Here is an 18504-nt window from a genome sequence, read left to right as displayed (position 1 = left end):
GTCTACGATTTCCAGTGATTCATTTTCATGTAATAAAATATACCATTTGATTTAGCATAATATTATAATACATTCATGAGATTGGGATAACATTACCTTATCATAAAACATTTTTTAAGTACCTATTACTTAAATTTGCTCCTTTTAAAAAATATATATATTTCACTAGTTTTGTGCACTAGTTTTACAATATATTTTAAAGGTTTAAATGTTGTCCTTGTAGTAGTTCCTTACTATATGTATGTTTCATTTAAATAAATGTCTCATAAAAGTCCATTCTGTAATCAGTTACCGAAGCTTCTAAGTGATTCTCACTGTATTACAAGGGAGTGTAAATCCCAATGTTATTAGTCATCCAAGGTCATCATTACATAGGCTATATGAAATAGTGTACAGAGATGTATTACCACCTGAAGGCATGGGGCAGACTAGTTTTACGTAGCCAACCCAGATTGGTGGCGTTGCAGTGAAGATAAATTCTTAAAATTCATTATTTTACACAATATCTTATCACAGCACTGGCAAACCATGGTTGATTAACTCCCTGACCAAAATGGCTGATATTTAGACCATCATAATCGGTAAATGTCCATTCTAGTATTCTATTGTTTTATAGCTCATTCTCATGTTATCTTACACATTGCCACATTTTTGCAAAGATGACTGAACTAAACGACTATCGCCCCGTAGCACTCACTTGTCATCATGAAGTGCTTTGAGAGACTAGTCAAGGATCATATCACCTTCACCTTACCTGCCACCCTAGACCCATTCAATTTACGATGCAATCGCCATCACACTGCCTTATCCCATCTGGACAAGAGGAATGCCCTTGTAAGAATGCTATTCATTGAATAAAGCTCAGCATTCAACACCATAGTTCCCTCCAAGCTCATCATTAATGGGGTCCTGGACTTCCTGACGGGCCACCCTCAGGTGGTGAAGGTAGGAAACAACAGCTCCACTTCGCTGATCCTCAACACTGGGGCCCTGCAGGGGTGCATGCTCAGCCCCCTCCTGTACTCCCTGTTCACCCATGACTGTGTGGCCATGCACGCCTTCAACTCAATCATCAAGTTTGCAAACGACACAACAGTAGTGGGCGAAATTACCAACAACGGCGAGACAGACTAAAGGGAGGAGGTGAGGGCACTCAGAGTGTGGTGTCAGGAAAACAACCTCTCAATGCCAACAAAACAAAGGAGATGACCGTGGACTTCAGGAAACAGCCTATCCACATCAACAGGACAGCAGTGGAGAAGGTGGCAGTGGAGAAGGTGGAAAGTTTTAAGTTTCACAGCGTACACATCACGGACAAACTGAATTGGTCCACCCACACAGACAGCGTTGTGAAGAAGGCGCAGCAGCGCCTCTTCAACCTCAGGAGGCTGAACAAATTCGGCTTGTCACCAAAAGCACTCACAAACTTCTACAGATGCACAATCGAGAGCATCCTGTCGGGCTGTATCACCGCCTGGTACGGCAACTGCTCCGCCCACAACGGCAAGGCTCTCCAGAGGGTAGTGAGGTCTGCTCAACGCATCACCGGGGGCAAACTACCTGCTCTCCAGGACACCTACGCCACCCCATGTCACAGGAAGGCCATAAAGATCATCAAGGACAACAACCACCCGAGCCACTGCCTGTTCACCCCGCTATCATCCAGAAGGCAAGGTCAGTACAGGTGCATCAAAGCTGGGACTGAGAGACTGAAAAACAGCTTCTATCTCAAGGCCATCAGACTTTTAAACAGCCACCACTAACATTGAGTGGCTGCTGCCAACATACCGACTCAACTCCAGCCACTTTAATAATGGAAATTTATGGAAGTTGATGTCAAAATGTATCACTAGCCACTTTAAACAATGCCACTTAATATAATGTTTACATACCCTACATTACTCATCTCATATGTATATGTATATGTGTATACTGTACTCATTTAAACTGCTGCATCTAGCCATCTTTATGTAATACATGTATCACTAGCCACTTTAAACTGTGCCACTTTATGTTTATATACCCTACATTACTCATCTCATATGTATATACTGTACTCTATACCATCTTGCCTATTTGCGCATTTTACTATAATTCTAAACATTTCTTTAATGGTTTATGACGTGTTGCTGGTGCTACACCAGTGACCCAGATGTTGTATTCTCACGTTCAATGCTAACAGCTGCTCACCAGTTGTTGTGTCAGCAGATGTCCACAAGATGGAGCCTATAAGACATCCCATTTCCCTCTGATTTGTGCATATGTATATAATGGTGTGTATAGACAGTATGGACTGTATTTGAATAGGAAAGGTATGTACAGCAGTAGTTATATAGGATGATCCTGGACTAGAATGCGGTATACACATATGAAGTGGGTAAAACAGTATGTGAACATTATTATTAAATTGACCAGTGTCAATGACTATGTACAGAGGGCAGCAGTCTCTAAGGATGCTGGGTAGAGTATCAGGTGATAGCCGGCTAGTAACAGTAACTGCCTTCTAGAGGGTGGTAAGGTGAACAGGCCGTGGCTCGGGTGACTGAGGTCCTTGGTGTGGTAAACCCCGGTGATGTGTTGGGATTACCGTACCACCCTCCGGAGAGCCCTGCGGTTGCGGATGGTGCAATTGCTGTACCATATGGTGATACAGCCAGACACAATGCTCTCAATGGTGCATTTGTAGACGTTTGTGAGGGTCTTAGGAGCCAAGCCAAATTTCTTCAGCCTCCTGTCTGTGTGGATGGAACATTTCAAGTTGTCATTGATCAGAGAAACTTGATTCTTTTCACCATCTCCACTGCAAGCCCCATCGATGTGGATGGGGGCGTGCTCCCTCTGCTGTCCCCTGAAGTCTACAATCATCTCCTTTATTTTGTTGATGTTAAGGGAGAGGTTATTTTCCTGGCACCACTCTGCCACGGCCCTCACCTCCTCCCTGTAGGCTGTCTTACCTACCACAATTGTGTCATCAGAAAACTTGATGATTGACTTGGAGACGTGCATGGCCAGGCAGTCATGGCTGAACAGGGAGTACGGGAGGGTGCTAAGCACGCACCCTTGTGGGACACCTGTGTTAAGGATCAGCGTGGTGGAGGTGTTGTTTCCTACCTTCCCCACCTGGGGGCGGCCCGTCAGGATGTCCAATATCCAGTTGCACAGGGCGGGGTTCAGACCCAGGGCCCCAAGCTTATTGATGAGCTTGGAGGGCATTATGGTGTTGAAGACTGAGATGAGTCGATGAACAGCATTTTTACATAAGTATTCCTCTTGATCAGATGGGATACGGCAGTGTGCAGTGAGATGTCAATTGCGTCATCCATGGAGGTGTGTAAGGTGGAGGTGGTATAATCCTTAACTAGCCTTCACAGCACTTCATGATGACAGAAGTGAGTGCTACTCACTATAGTAATTTAGTTCAGTTACCTTAATTTTCTTAGGTACAGGAACAATGGTGGACATCTTGATGCAAGTGGGGACAACAGACTGGGATAGGGAAAGATTGAATATGTCCGTAAATACTCCAGCCAACTGGTCTGCACATGTGCTGAGGACACAGCTTGGGATGCTGTCTAGGCCAACATCCTTGCGAGGGTTAACAAGCTTAAATATCTTACTCATGTTGGCCACGGAAAACAAGAGCTTGTGAGTGGTGGTGGCCTGCATCGGCCGCTCTGTGTTTTCCTCGTAGTGGGCGAAGAAGGTGTTTAACTTGTCCCTGTACTGTTGTTTTGCCTCTTTGATTGCCTAGCGGAGGGCATTGCTGGTCTGTTTGTACACGTCCATGTTTCCAGTCACCTTTCGGTGGTGAAATACAGTGGTTCGCGCTTTCAGTTTTGCGCAAAGGCTGCTATCTATCCATGGTTTTTGGTTTGAATAAGTTCTATATTTTTTATATATACACTACCGTTCTAAAGTTTGGGGTCACAGTAAAGAGGTGACTCTGGGATGCTGGCCTTCTAGGCAGAGTTGCAAAGAAATAGCCATATCTAAGACTGGCCAATAAAACGAAAAGATTAAGATGGGCAAAATAACACAGACACTGGACAGAGGAACTCTGCCTAGAAGGCCAGTATCCCAGAGTTGCCTTTCACTGTTGATGTTGAGACTGGTGTTTTGCAGGTACATTTTTAATGAAGCTGCCAGTTGAGGACTTGTGAGGCATCTGTTTCTCAAACTAAATACTCTAATGTACTTGTCCACTTGCTCAGTTGTGCACCGGGGCCTCCCACTCCTCTTTCTATTCTGGTTAGAGACAGTTTGCACTGTTCTGTGAAGGGAGAAGTACACAGCGTTGTACGAGATCTTCAGTTTCTTGGCAATTTCTTGCATGGAATAACCTTCCTTTCATAGAACAAGAATAGACTGACGAGTTTCAGAAGAAAGTTATTTGTTTCTGACCATTTTGAGCCTGTAAACGAACCCACAAATGCTGCTGCTCCAGATACTCAACTAGTCTAAAGAAGGCACGTTTTATTGCTTCTTTAATCAGGACAACAGTTTTCAGCTGTGTTAACATAATTGCAATAGGGTTTTCTAATGATGAAATTGGACTTTAGAATGATAAACTTGGATTAGCTAATACAACGTTCCATTGGAACACAGGAGTGATAGTTGCTGATATGCCTATGTAGATATACCATAAATAAAATGAGCCCTTTCTAGTTACAGTAGTTATTTAAAACATTAGCAATGTCTACACTGTATTCTGATTCATTTGATGTTATTTTAATGGACAAAAAAGGGGGCTTTTCTTTAAAAAAAAGAACATTTCTAAGTGACCTCAAACTTTTGAACGGTAGTGTATATACAGTATACAGTTGAAGTCGGAAGTTTACATACACTTAGGTTGGAGTCATTAAAACTCGTTTTTCAACCACTCCACAAATGTCTTGTTAACAAACTATAGTTTTGGCAAGTCGGTTAGGACATCTACATTGTGCAAGTCATTTTTCCAACAATTGTTTACAGACAGATTATTTCAGTTATAATTCACTGTATCACAATTCCAGTGTGTCAGAAGTTTACATACACTAAGTTGACTGTGCATTTAAACAGCTTAGAAAATTCCAGAAAATGATGTCATGGGTTCAGAAGATTCTGATAGGCCAATTGACATAATTTGAGTCAACTGGAGGTGTACATGTGGATGTATTTCAAGGCCTACCTTCAAACTCAGTGCCTCTTTGCTTGACATCGTGGGAATATCAAAAATAAATCAGCCAAGACCTCCACAAGTCTGGTTCATCCTTGGGAGCAATTTCCAAACACCTGAAGGTACCACATTCATCTGTACAAACAATAGTACGCAAGTATAAACACCATGGGACCACGCAACTGGCATACTGCTCAGGAAGGAGATGCATTCTCTCCTAGAGATGAACGTACTTCGGTGCGAAAAGTGTCAATCAATCCCAGAACAACAGCAAAGGACCTTGTGAAGATGCTGGAGGAAACAGGTACATAAGTATCTATATCCACAGTAAAACGAGTCCTATATTGACATAACCTGAAAGGCCGCTCAGCAAGGAAGAAGCAATTTGATTTGCAACTGCACATGGGGACAAAGATCATACTTTTTGGAGAAATGTCCTCTGATCTGATGAAACAAAAATAGACGGTTTGGCCATAATGACCATTGTTATGTTTGGAGGAAAAAGGGGGAGGCTTGCAAGCCGAAGAACACCATCCCAACCGTGAAGCACGGGGGTGGCAGCATCATGTTGTGGCGGTGCTTTGCTGCAGTAGGGACTGGTGCACTTCGCAAAATAGATAGCATCATGAGAAGGGAAATTATGTGGATATATTGAAGCAACATCTCAAGACATCAGTCAGGAAGTGAAAGCTTGGTCGCAAACACCAAGCATACCCCAAAGTTTTGGCAAAATAGTTTAAGGACAACAAAGTCAAGGTATTGGAGTGACCATCACAAAGCCCTGACTTCAATGATATAGAACATTTTAATCCAGAACTGAAAAAGCATGTGAGAGCAAGGAGGCCTTCAAATCAGACTCAGTTACACCAGCACTGTCAGGAGGAATGGGCCAAAATTAACCCAACTTATTGTGGGACGCTACCCGAAACATTTGGCCCAAGTTAAACAATTTAAAGTCAATGCTACCAAATACTAATTGAGTGTATGTACATTTCTGACCCACTGGGAATGTGATGAAAGAAAGAAAAGCTGAAATAAATCATTCTCTCTACTATTATTCTGACATTTCACATTTTTTAAATAAAGTTGTGATCCTAACTGACCTAAAACAGGGAATATTTACTAGGATTAAATGTCAGGAATTGTGAAAAACTGAATTGAAATGTATTTGGCTAAGGTGTATGTAAACTTCCGACTTCAACTTTATATATATATATATATATATTCCTTTTTTTTATTAAAACATACAGTCAAAAAGTATAAGTTGTCATTGTCACAGTGGGAATAACATCCTCTATGCATTTCCTGATGAACTCCGTCACTGAGTCAGTGTATGTCAATACTATTCTCAGAGGCAACCCGGAACATTTAAAAGTCAGCGTGATCAAAACTATCTTGAAGCATAGATTCCGATTGGTTAGACCAACGTTGAAAAGTCCTTACCACGGGTAGATCCTGTTAAAGTTTTTGCTTATAGGAGGGGAGGAGCAAAATGGAGGCAATCTGATTTTCCGAAGGGAGGGTGGTGGAGGGCCTAGTAGCCATCCCAGAAGTGAGTGTAGCAATGGTCCAGTGATCTCGATGCGCGAGTAGCACAGGAGATGTGTTGATCGAACTTTGTTAGCATTTTCCTCAGATTTCCTTTATTATAATTTATTCTTTCTTCCTGTCCACACAATGGATGGAGAACCCCGCTTGCTGAATGGATGGGGACAGTATATCCGGAGAGAGCCATGATTTCGTAAAACAGAATCTGTTATGGTCCCTGATGTCTCTCTAGACAGAGATCCTCGCCCTGAGCTCGTCTACTTTATTGTCCAGGGACTGATGGTTAGGGAGTACTTGGAAGTGGTGGAGGTATGCAAGCAGTCGGAGTCTGACTAGGAGACCAGACCTTAATCCTCTTCTCCGGCATCAGCGTCTTGGAGCGGCTGCTGGGATGAATAAAATTGCATTCAGTTCAAACAAAAGTTCAAACAAAAGGATCAGATTCAGGAAAGTCACATTTCTGGTCGAAAAGCTGGTGAGTGACCGCCAATCTAATATCCCAAACGTATTTTTGGCTGTAGGTAATAACGTTCTGAGCAAATAATGTACCTAATAACAACAACGACAACATCAAGAAAAATACTGCAAAGTTGTCTAGGAGCTAGAAACAGGGCGACCATGTTTGTCGCCACCATCTTGTTCACCTTACGTTCGAAAGTATTGGGTATTTTACAGGGCTTTGTAAGGCTTTGTTTGAAAAAAATATCAATAAAAGATTAAGTAACTCATAAAACAATTCCATAAATAGAAACAGTAACATCAAATGTAGGCAAAAAGAGAAATATTTATTTCATGATAGACCACATTTTGGAAATACTCAACCATTCAAAGAAAAATGTACACTATTAAGTTATTTTTTTGAGGATGTACTGATAGGAGTTGAAATATCTATAACCACATGCATTGAGTTTTCTCCACTACACAAACAGCGACTAAGTAGTCCCCCCCCTTAGCCAACATGTACTCCCCCCAAAATCAACCCTTCCTATCCTAGGTGTCAGGAGTTATGTTTGGGAGTAGTGGGAATACACACAACATAGTCACATACGATCAGAAACCTACAGTACTCTTTCCTCTTCCACCACATCAGTCTTAGTTTTTCAGCCAATGTCACTGTTTGAATCACCTGGTCAGTCGATTATTGAGGGTACTTGGGGTTGACAACTGACCTGGGATGGGTTAGGAAACCAGAGAATATGGCAGCCATCTTTATCTTCAATAGCTGATTACATGGATGTGGTCAGTCAATGATCCAGTGTGGCTTTCTGCACTGTAGGCTAGATTCAATCTGGTGCACTGTTTCCCCTTGGAGCTAGAAAGTGTATGACTGCATTCAATATATTTATATTGTGACATATTATTTTCAGGTAGATCATCATAATGATGTTGACTTTTTGATTCTGAGTAATTCATGGAGCTGCCATATTACCTCACCAGACACCACATCACCAAAAATAAAATTCAGAGAATTTTCAACATTTTAAACTTCCTAAAATCCCAGGACCATGTGTCCATCTGTTAATAAGGCAAGGTACAACCAAATTGATAATAAAAATCTCTAGGTTGAAGTTCATGCGGAAATTAATTTAAAAAATAAGTTGCATTTGGCTTTTAAATAATTACGGTTGGTCCAGTTTTTAGCAAGTAAAGTTTGGTCTTTTACTAAATAAAACAAAATAAAACCAACAAAAATGTTGAACACCAAGATAGATATTCAGTGCATTAGGTGAGTGTTAGACTGACTTAAATTTCCCTTTTTTGCCCCCTGTTGATTGCGAGGAGTACCCATAGACTTAAAGTGCTGAGACTGATGTGAACCTTCTATCTGTACACCCATTCTACCTGCCATTACACCCCACGGTGAGTCACTGTTCTTTTTTGGCTGCGTCAGGAACAGTTCCCCAACTCCAGTGCAATGCTTCTGAGGGCACTGTCTGTCTGTCTTCAGATGAAAAGGGGGTTGAATGAATGAACAGAGGGTTAAGGACTGGAGCTGTGTCCCAAATGTTGCACCTCCCCCTTCCTTCTTCTTCTCCATCCATAGTGCACTCTGCAGTAGAGGTTGGACGGGTAGAGCTCGACTGTAAGCTGGCGGTGGTCCATGGACCATAACTGACGAATCCTGTGAGTATTAACCACACTTCAAAAGGCACCATAATGTTATAGTGGTCAGGGCAAGTGAGTGTGTGTGTGTGTGTGTGTGCAAGACAAACTAATCCTGGCGTTTCTCCTTCTACCTCTCTTTTACGCCCTCAAGGCATCGCCATGACAACTAAGGCAAAATCTTCAGCAAAGAGACACAAATCTGTATTTTTCTTCCTCTCTTTTTCTCTGCTGTGTTGCTAATATCCATTTCACACATTAATCGTTAGCATCTCTGTTAAATAAATTATCTATACATTATATTACCCCCTCCCATAGACCTGCAACAAAGGAGGAGTCTGTTCATGTAATAAAACTATAGGTTCCCCAGTCTCTGTACGTAGAGTATGTTGGGCCTCTCTCTGCAATGTTTCTCAGTTCATGTCAGCCCCCTCAGAACAACCAGAGGCAGACAGACTGGAATCCAGTTTTTCCTCACAGAGATCAAACAGGACAAGATCTTACAAAAAAACAACATAAGCAAAGCCGATGCGTAGGAAGAAAACCGGAATAGAAACGTTGTTCACTGCAAAATCAGTATCCAGCAAAAAGTATTCCACATGGTGTTTCCCTGGAAACCAACTAGTCCTTTCTGAGGACTGTGGAGCGAGGTGTGATGTGATTGGACAGGAGCCGTGGTGACATCAGAACCTCACTGAACTCCTTCTTCGTCAACATATGTTGAAGGAAACCAGCCAATCTAAAATGTCAGACACACACAGCAATGAGAACAGAAACCTGTCAAAAATCACAAAATTGTGGTGACAAAAAGGGTAAATAGTACAAAAATAAATAAATAAAATGATCTAATACTGTAGCCTAAAGTAAGGCTTCTAGATTTCAGAGGGGCAAATTATGAATTAGGTGTTAACATTGCAGACTTCACTTTGAGGTTACACTTAACATTACATTCCTCTCTTACCTGTGTAACCACACAGCAATTATTATTGTAACAACATTGTAATAACATGAATACCATATCTTACGCCCCTGCTATATTGGTTCTCACTCACCCTGCCATTGGCCTCTCCCTTCCACCAGCCCTGGTCTCCTCCGATCTTGCTGTAGATCTTGACAATGTCTCCTTCTCTGAGTGACAGCTCCCTCATGTCCCGTGCTGCAAAATTGTATCTGGCCACCGCTGTGCTGACCACCCTCGGTGTGAAAACTGCAACAATGACATCAGAGTCCGTGGGATAACAGTGTCAGAGAGAGCAGACACATTGGTGTTCCACAGGTAACTTACAGATCCTACAGTGCAGAACATTTACAGACAGTAGTGGAGATTAGGGTTGGAGGAGAGGATTGGACACATTGGTGTTCCACAGGTAACTTACAGATCCTACAGTGCAGAACATTTACAGACAGTAGTGGAGATTAGGGTTGGAGGAGAGGATTGGGCATGAGGATTTTTTCATAATTTTTTTATTTATTTATTGTGTGTTTTTGTTCTACCTTGTGATATTTTCCGTGCTACATTGATATTGATTACTGCATCGTTGGGTTTGGAGCTGGCAAGAAAGGCATTTCACTGTACTTGTGCACGTGACATTAAAACTTGAAATTTAAGATGGGTTCTTTACCCCTTGACCCAGTTACTTAAGTTTTATATTCTAAATAAATGAGTTAATTCAATGCTCTACCTAATGATGTCACATTGGTGACACAATAAAAGAAAGAAAGAAAGTCACACACTCCTGTACGCCCTCAAGGCATCACCATGACAACTAAGGCAAAATATTCCAGCAAGACACAAACTTGTCTTTGTCTTCATCTCTTTTTATCTGCTCTGTTGATAATATCAATATCACACAATAATCATTAGGATCTCTGTTAAATACATTATCTATACATTATATTACCCCCTCCCATAGACCTGCAACAAAGAAGGAGTCTGTTCATGTAATAAAACTATAGGTTCCCCAGTCTCTGTACGTACAGTAAGTTGGGCCTCTGCAATGTTCTCTGCTGTTAATTCAATGCCTTTTCAATGTTGCCACATCAACGACACAAACAAACTAAGAAAGAAAGTCGCACACTCAATATATGCTCCTATCAATGTAATGAGTGAAAATGCCTCATGCTTTTACAGTGATGACACATGACAACCGAGAGGAGAACATTTGACAGCTATGACAGAATATGGGAGGAAAAGGGATGTGAGAGGAGAGGAGAGGTGGCTTGCTTGCTAGAGTTCAGAGGGAAGAAGAAGAAGACTTGAAGAGAAGGAGGAGAGAGTACCTGACCAGAAGGGGGCTGAGCTCTGAGAGGAGGAGAAGTTGAGACCCTGAGGACTGAGGAAGGAGAAGTTGTAGGAAGCACCAATGGCTGCTGAGACAGGCAGTGGAAGAGGGAAAAGGGGAAAGAGGTGAAAAGAAAGAAAGAGAGAAGAAATAAAAGAAAAGAGAAAACTCATTAGGGAGAATGTAATGGCTGGCCAGAGATCAAGGTGGCCAACACATACATAGGGCTTTGTCCCCCATGGAAAAACAAGCCTAAATCAAGAGAAAAAAACACTACTCCCAATCTATACCCATGCCTCACACACTGAAAAACCAACCATGACAAATGTCCAATCCACCAGAGGCGCTGTATCCCCTTGTTCTCTCCCCTAGACTCCACCCCTTCCAACCCCTCCAACCCACACACACAGATCACCAAGCCCATTGTCTCCATCCATTTCCACACGCTGACCAGAAAAATGGAGGGGGAAAAATGTGTTGTTGGTGCCAATTGGGCCTGGCTGGAGAGGGAGCAAACAAAGGCAGATCAGTGTGGGAGTCTGGCCAGAGCAGAGAGCAGGGCAGAATCATTTATTAGACATCTAATGATTGAGGGTGTTCAACAAAGCCCATTCAGCTGGCCTGACACCCAGCCAGCCAGTCAGCCAGCCCAGGGCCTGAGACAGCTGCCAGGAGTCCCAGCCTTCCTCCCTCTGGCTGGCTGCATGGGTCAGGGGAGGTGGTGACTATGGGAGGGACAGAGCCTTGCAGGGTGACTGGCCTGGCTGGGTGTTTCCTGTTCTGGGAGGAGAGTGGCGGGTAGAGAAACAAACCAGCAGCCTGCCCCCTCTCAGTTAACTCTGTGCAGTGAAGACTCTGGATGAAGGCATGGATTGACTGAATAGGGATGTCTCCTATGTGTGCATCTGTGGTATTGGCAGGCAGAAGAGGAAGAGAGAGGAGGGAGTCTCACCAGGGATGGGCTCACCTGGAGAGCGAGTGCTGGCCCGCGAAGCCGGCCCCCGTTCTCTAGATTTGTAGGGATATCGTAATGTCGTGTCTAGCAGCTTGAAACTCTCCTTCAGCGAATGAGACTGATAGTACTCCACCAACTCCTGCCAGACAGAGCACAAGAGAAAGACATTAATTGACCATATAAGCATTACAAATAGTATGTGACATTATGTGACTGATTGATGAAAGCTCTCTTACCAGTAGACTCTCAAACTTCTTAGCCTCAGTGATGTGGATCCAGCTGTCTTTCTCAATTACTTTAATGTGCTTTACTTCATCATTGAACCTATTGGAGACAAAAGTACTGCAGTGACCGCAGAAGATTCACAGAGGTGGGAGCTGACATCGTGGGCATTAGAGGTGGACACGGGAACAGGACCACAGTGGGTCTTGCAGCTCCCGGTAGGAGTTCTGGGTTTGAAATGTCATGTGTGGAGCTTTTCATTATTACTGTGTGTAAGCCTAATATAGTTTACTTAATAAAAATCTCTACAAAATAAATGGTAATTTCCCCTCTCCTTGCTGCAGTTGCAGCCAGTCACTCAGATGCATGTGGAGACATACACAATTGCACATGTCCACAGGGCATGGTCTAACTCACTCCAATGGCATCACAAACTGTATGACAACTTCCTGGTAGTGTACACAACAAATATCCATTTCGATATGAATGTGGCTTTCACTATAAAATACGTGAAGGAATGGGGGGTTTGTTAGTGTTACTGAGAAAGGTAAGTCTTCTCAGATTTTTCTTTGTTAGGGTAAATCAGGGTAAACACTAACTTGATGCTGATGGCGAACCTCTCTGCCTCAGCAGTCCTCTCTCTGATCAGGTATGTCCCACTGCTGTGGGACTTCAACAGGTTGTCAGCCTGTGTCCGCTCCATGTTGCCAGCAAACCTGACGGGACGTTGAGGGGGAACACAGGTCACTGATGGACTTTAGAAAATACATAGTAATACACTGTCCTAACATAGTAATACACTGTCTTAACATAGTAATACGCTGTCCTAACATAGTAATACGCTGTACTAACATAGTAATACACTGTCTTAACACAGTAATACGCTGTCCTAACATAGTAATACACTGTCCTAACATAGTAATACACTGTCTTAACACAGTAATACGCTGTCCTAACATAGTAATACACTGTCCTAACATAGTAATACACTGTCCTAACATAGTAATACGCTGTACTAACATAGTAATACACTGTCTTAACACAGTAATACGCTGTCCTAACATAGTAATACACTGTCCTAACATAGTAATACACTGTCTTAACACAGTAATACGCTGTCCTAACATAGTAATACGCTGTCCTAACATAGTAATACACTGTCCTAACATAGTAATACACTGTCCTAACATAGTAATACGTTGTCCTAACATAGTAATACACTGTCCTAACATAGTAATACGCTGTCCTAACATCGTAATACACTGTCCTAACATAGTAATACACTGTCCTAACATAGTAATACGCTGTCCTAACATATTAATACACTGTCCTAACATAGTAATACGCTGTCCTAACATATTAATACACTGTCCTAACATAGTAATACGCTGTCCTAACATAGTAATACACTGTCCTAACATAGTAATATGCTGTCCTAATGTAGTAATACGCTGTCCTAATGTAGTAATACGCTGTCCTAATGTAGTAATACACTGTCCTAATGTAGTAATACACTGTCCTAACATAGTAATACGCTGTACTAACATAGTAATACACTGTCTTAACACAGTAATACGCTGTCCTAACATAGTAATACACTGTCCTAACATAGTAATACACTGTCCTAACATAGTAATACGCTGTACTAACATAGTAATACACTGTCTTAACACAGTAATACGCTGTCCTAACATAGTAATACACTGTCCTAACATAGTAATACGCTGTCCTAATGTAGTAATACGCTGTCCTAATGTAGTAATACGCTGTCCTAATGTAGTAATACACTGTCCTAATGTAGTAATACACTGTCCTAACGTAGTAATACACTGTCCTAACGTAGTAATACACTGTCCTAACGTAGTAATACACTGTCCTAACGTAGTAATACACTGTCCTAACGTAGTAATACACTGTCCTAACGTAGTAATACACTGTCCTAACGTAGTAATACACTGTCCTAACATAGTAATACACTGTCCTAACGTAGTAATACGCTGTCCTAACGTAGTAATACACTGTCTTAACAGAGTAATACCACAGTAAAACAATGTATTTACTACAAAGAAATGAGGAGAGGGGTACTTGCAAACTAGACTGAATATCACAACTTTTGAAATGTCTGTGAAGGGTCGTACCATGGGTATGCATAGTAGTCTGTTTCCCTTGAGGGCTGCCGGCTGGGGAAGGACTGGAACAAAGGCTGTGGTGACAACCACAAAATCAGCATTAGAGATTTCATAAATAGAGTCATGAGTGAGTGAATGTGTATGTGAGGGGTCCTTTACCTTGGGGTCCAAACAAGGCTTTACACAGTTGTTAGGAAAGAAGCCACTCTTCTGGGTTTGGATAAGCTTTCCCTGGGAGAGAGAGACACTAGGTGACGATATACAACAACTGTGTTGCTATGGCTGGATGTAGGAGCACATTGGGCATGCTCATCAGAATGTGTATGTGTAACCTATAGTCACTATTTATAGGGGGGAGGGAGTGATTTTACCTCCCACCAGGTGGTGTCAGGTTCCCCCTTCAGCAGCTCGATGAAGTCGCCTGTCTGGAAGGAGAGTGGAGGCTTCCCTGGAGGAACAGGCATCCCGTGATAGTTCCTCACTGCCACCATTTTGGGACCTGGAGCCAGGATAAAATGCATACAGTTAGATAAGCTGAACACTCTTCACTTGGACTATTGAGACTGCACAGAATTCTCCATATAACATTTCAACACTTCCATCACTTGTGTTAGTATCCTCAATCAGCTCTTGCATTGTAGTCTTCCACTAGATAGCAGCAGAGAGCTGTAGCTCTACTCCACATTCCAGCCAACTTCAAGTTAGTTTGACAGCTTGAGAGCAATCTTTATCAACGTCTACTGTACATTGTAGCACTCCTGACTGACTAACATTAATTACACTGTGCTATATGATTTCCTGTACGAACAGCATTCCTACCGGATGGCGGTAGTCCAGGTTCCTGAAAGGGGAAGGATAAACACAGCAACAGTGTCAAGATTAGGGAGCTCTAAGAGCTAATAGTATTCATGTTCTACACAACCAAACAGATTAATCAATCAGTTACCAATACAGCAACAAAATGGTAATTAATTCATCAAACAATAGATTTCATTCTTCAAAAGGTGATAAATCTGAATGTCTAAGGGAGGGTGAAACACTCACTGTGTCGAGTGGATCTGAAAAAATGTGAGAGAGAAAGAGCAGATGGTCACCTAAATGGTACAACTCACTAGTTATGCATGTCCCATAGAACCGTCTGTATCTAGGGAAACTGGTCAGTAACACTTCACTTTAAGTTCCTCTTATATCTCTGTAGTACCACTGTAATTAATAAGTGTTAAGTAGAGGGTGGAGAAACCTACTTATTTTACAGATGGTGATGCACTCTAGACACTCTTTGTGTGCTCCAGTCCCACAATGGGAACAGTAATACCCCTGGTAGAATATCCCCCTGGGAGAGAGAGAGAGATAGAGAGAGAGAGAGATAGAGAGTGAGAGATACAACCCATATTTATGCTTATTTATTTTATCTTGTGTCCTTTAACCATTTGTACATTGTTAAAACACTGTGTATATATATATATAATATGACATTTGTAATGTCTTTACTGTTTTGAAACCTCTGTATGTGTAATGTTTACTGTTAATTTTTGTTGTTTTTCACTTTATATATTAATTTTGTATGTTGTCTACCTCATTTGCTTTGGCAATGTTAACACATGTTTCCCATGCCAATAAAGCCCTTGAATTGAATTGAATTGAATTGAGTGAGAGATACAGAGAGAGTGAGATACAGAGAGAGAGAGAGAGCGAGAGAGAGAGAGAGAGAGATTGAGATACACAGATAGAGAGATAGAGAGAGTGAGATACACAGATAGAGAGAGTGAGATACACAGATAGATAGAGAGAGTGAGATACAGAGAGAGAGAGAGAGAGAGAGAGAGATACACACAGAGAGAGAAATAGAGAGAGTGAGATACAGAGAGAGAGAGAGTGAGATACACAGAGAGAGATAGAGTGAGATACACAGAGAGAGAGATAGAGAGAGTGAGATACAGAGAGAGAAAGAGATAGAGAGAGTGAGATACACAGAGAGAGAGTGAGATACACAGAGAGAGAGATCGAGAGAGTGAGATACACAGAGAGAGAGATAGTGAGATACACAGAGAGAGAGATAGAGAGAGTGAGATACACAGAGAGATACACATTCCTAACCCTGACCAGCTAGGACAGGTCTTTATCAAAACACCACTCTGAATAGAATAAACAACATGCACCGTATGTGATTCTGTGCTAGTACTTTCCTAGTATACACTGTTGTTCCAAAAGCTTCAGGTTTGATTCCTGTGTGGCGCCACACTGTGTACTTTTGTTAACCCAAATAAAAGCCTTGGCTAAATAGACATGAATTCAATGTTCTGTTACTACATCCACCGTAAGCAGTCCACTCTTTTTTAAGTGGATTACTTCTTGCGCTATGTAAAATACAGTGTATACACTGCCATGTACAATAGCCAACACCATACATCACAGGCTGATACACTGGGGCTACTGATGCAATTATACAGTTAGCAGCTAGTGGTAGCAGCACACTGGTCCTTTCCACAAGACGGGGAGGGAATGTAGGTCAGTGCAGCTACTATGCCGCTTTTGGGTCAATATATTGCATCAAGTATAGAGTGTAGACAGCCACTGTAACAGAGGTGGTAGTGTGGTAGTGGCAGTGATAGTGGTACGCTTCACAGCGTAGTTCTAGAGCTGCACTCACATTGTCCCTGATGAAGACGCTGGTTATTAGGTTATTACATTATTGCATCTGAGCTCCTAGAGTGTGAGGCTCTCCTTTTCTTTTCCACGTGTTCCACTCCGCTAGCCAGCACCTCGCCTAAACAGGTGTGTGTTTCCTGCGTCTCCAAATGTCCTCACATCGTCAACCTAGACGCATGCCGACGGTATTGGTTGGCTTTGGAAAAGTGTACGTGCATGTTTTAGCTGTCAGTCAAATCAAACAGGCGCAAAGGCTGACTGATTTGTCATTCAGGGAGTTTATTGAGGCTGGCAGCCTCAAAAGACTGCATAACACATTAAGTGTGTGGCATCAGTAAGTACCACTAACATCCCATTGAAAAACAGTGATGTCTTCCGTCAACAAAGCGCATGATTAGGCCACGTGAACGATCTGATGTAGGTGTACAGGTACATAAGCAGGAGTCCCTGCGGCTTTTTCCAAGTTTTACCTCAGCAGCATCTTGCAGGCTCGGCAGTTGGTGTCCTTCTCAAACGTGTGCATCTGGAAGTTGTGCTGATTGGCCGTGGCTTTCTCCGGCTTGATGTTTGACCTTCAGGATTGGAGGAAATACACATAGCGAGTTTGAAATGGATCTGATTCGTCTAAAAGATCCACGGTGATGTATATTGCTACAGTAGACCTACTACTGTACTCACATGGCCATCTCAAACTGCTCCATCCATTTCCTCTTGGTGTCCTCTGTTTTACAGAAGAACTGGAAACCCTGCTTCCCTTGCAGGTGGATCAGGTAGAAGCCATAGGACCACTGCAGAGAAAGAGAGGATGAGGAAGCGATGGAGGAAAGAAAGAAACAGAGGCATTGATGGAGAGAGTGGAGGAGAGCAGTGGTGGGGAAAGTAACCAATTGTCATACTTGAGTAAAAGTAAAGACACCTTAATAGAAAATGACTCAAGTAAAAGTGACAGTCATCCATTAAAATACTACTTGAGTAAATGTCTAGAAGTATTTGGTTTTAAATATACTTGAGTTTCAAAAGTATAAATCATTTCAAATTCCTTTTATTAAGCAAACCAGATGGCACAATTTTTTGTTTTTTTAATTGAATAATTTACAAACAAAGCACGTGTGTTTAGTAAGTCCGCCAGCGATAGTAGGGATGACCAGGAATGTTCTCTTGATAACTGTGTGAATTGGACCATTTTCCTGTTCTGCTAGCCATTCAAAATTTAACGAGTACATTTGGATGTCAGAGAAAATGTATGGAGTATAAAGTACATTATTTTCTTCAGGATTTAAAAAAATGTAACCTTTATTTAACTAGGCAAGTCAGTTAAGAACAAATTCTTATTTATAATGACGCCCTACTCCGGCCAAACCCGGACGACGCTGTGCCAATTGTGCGCCGCCCTATGGGACTCCCAATCACAGCCGGATGTGATGCAGTCTGGATTCGAACCAGGGACTGCAGTGACGCCTC

At 42.1% G+C, this 18504-nt stretch overlaps 1 protein-coding gene across 13 annotated transcripts in view; it reads right to left on the bottom strand.

Moving 5' to 3' along the window:
• Positions 1-7467: 7467 nt before the first annotated feature.
• Positions 7468-18504, bottom strand: part of LOC139408681 (guanine nucleotide exchange factor VAV2-like) — a 227302-nt gene continuing 216265 nt past the window's right edge. For 4 of the 13 annotated variants that reach the window (XM_071152868.1, XM_071152874.1, XM_071152870.1 and 1 more), the window contains 14 exons: positions 17722-17831; positions 17514-17615; positions 15639-15727; positions 15439-15452; positions 15214-15235; positions 14766-14893; positions 14554-14625; positions 14404-14468; positions 12865-12981; positions 12280-12367; positions 12041-12182; positions 11087-11173; positions 9859-10013; positions 7468-9545 (listed from right to left, as the gene is read on the bottom strand). In XM_071152868.1, the coding sequence (XP_071008969.1) occupies positions 9498-9545; positions 9859-10013; positions 11087-11173; positions 12041-12182; positions 12280-12367; positions 12865-12981; positions 14404-14468; positions 14554-14625; positions 14766-14893; positions 15214-15235; positions 15439-15452; positions 15639-15727; positions 17514-17615; positions 17722-17831 (1239 nt within the window). In that variant the 3' untranslated portion in view covers positions 7468-9497. Of the gene's footprint in view, positions 9546-9858; positions 10014-10800; positions 11177-12040; positions 12183-12279; positions 12368-12864; positions 12982-14403; positions 14469-14553; positions 14626-14765; positions 14894-15213; positions 15236-15438; positions 15453-15638; positions 15728-17513; positions 17616-17721; positions 17832-18504 lie in introns of those variants that run through there. The other 9 variants (XM_071152872.1, XM_071152880.1, XM_071152879.1 and 6 more) reach the window with 5 other exon arrangements.

This window comes from Oncorhynchus clarkii, chromosome 5 (genome assembly GCF_045791955.1).
Source record: "Oncorhynchus clarkii lewisi isolate Uvic-CL-2024 chromosome 5, UVic_Ocla_1.0, whole genome shotgun sequence".
NCBI lineage: Eukaryota > Metazoa > Chordata > Actinopteri > Salmoniformes > Salmonidae > Oncorhynchus > Oncorhynchus clarkii.
Note: the sequence above shows the minus strand (reverse complement) of the source record. Positions and strands in the feature narration are given on the sequence as shown.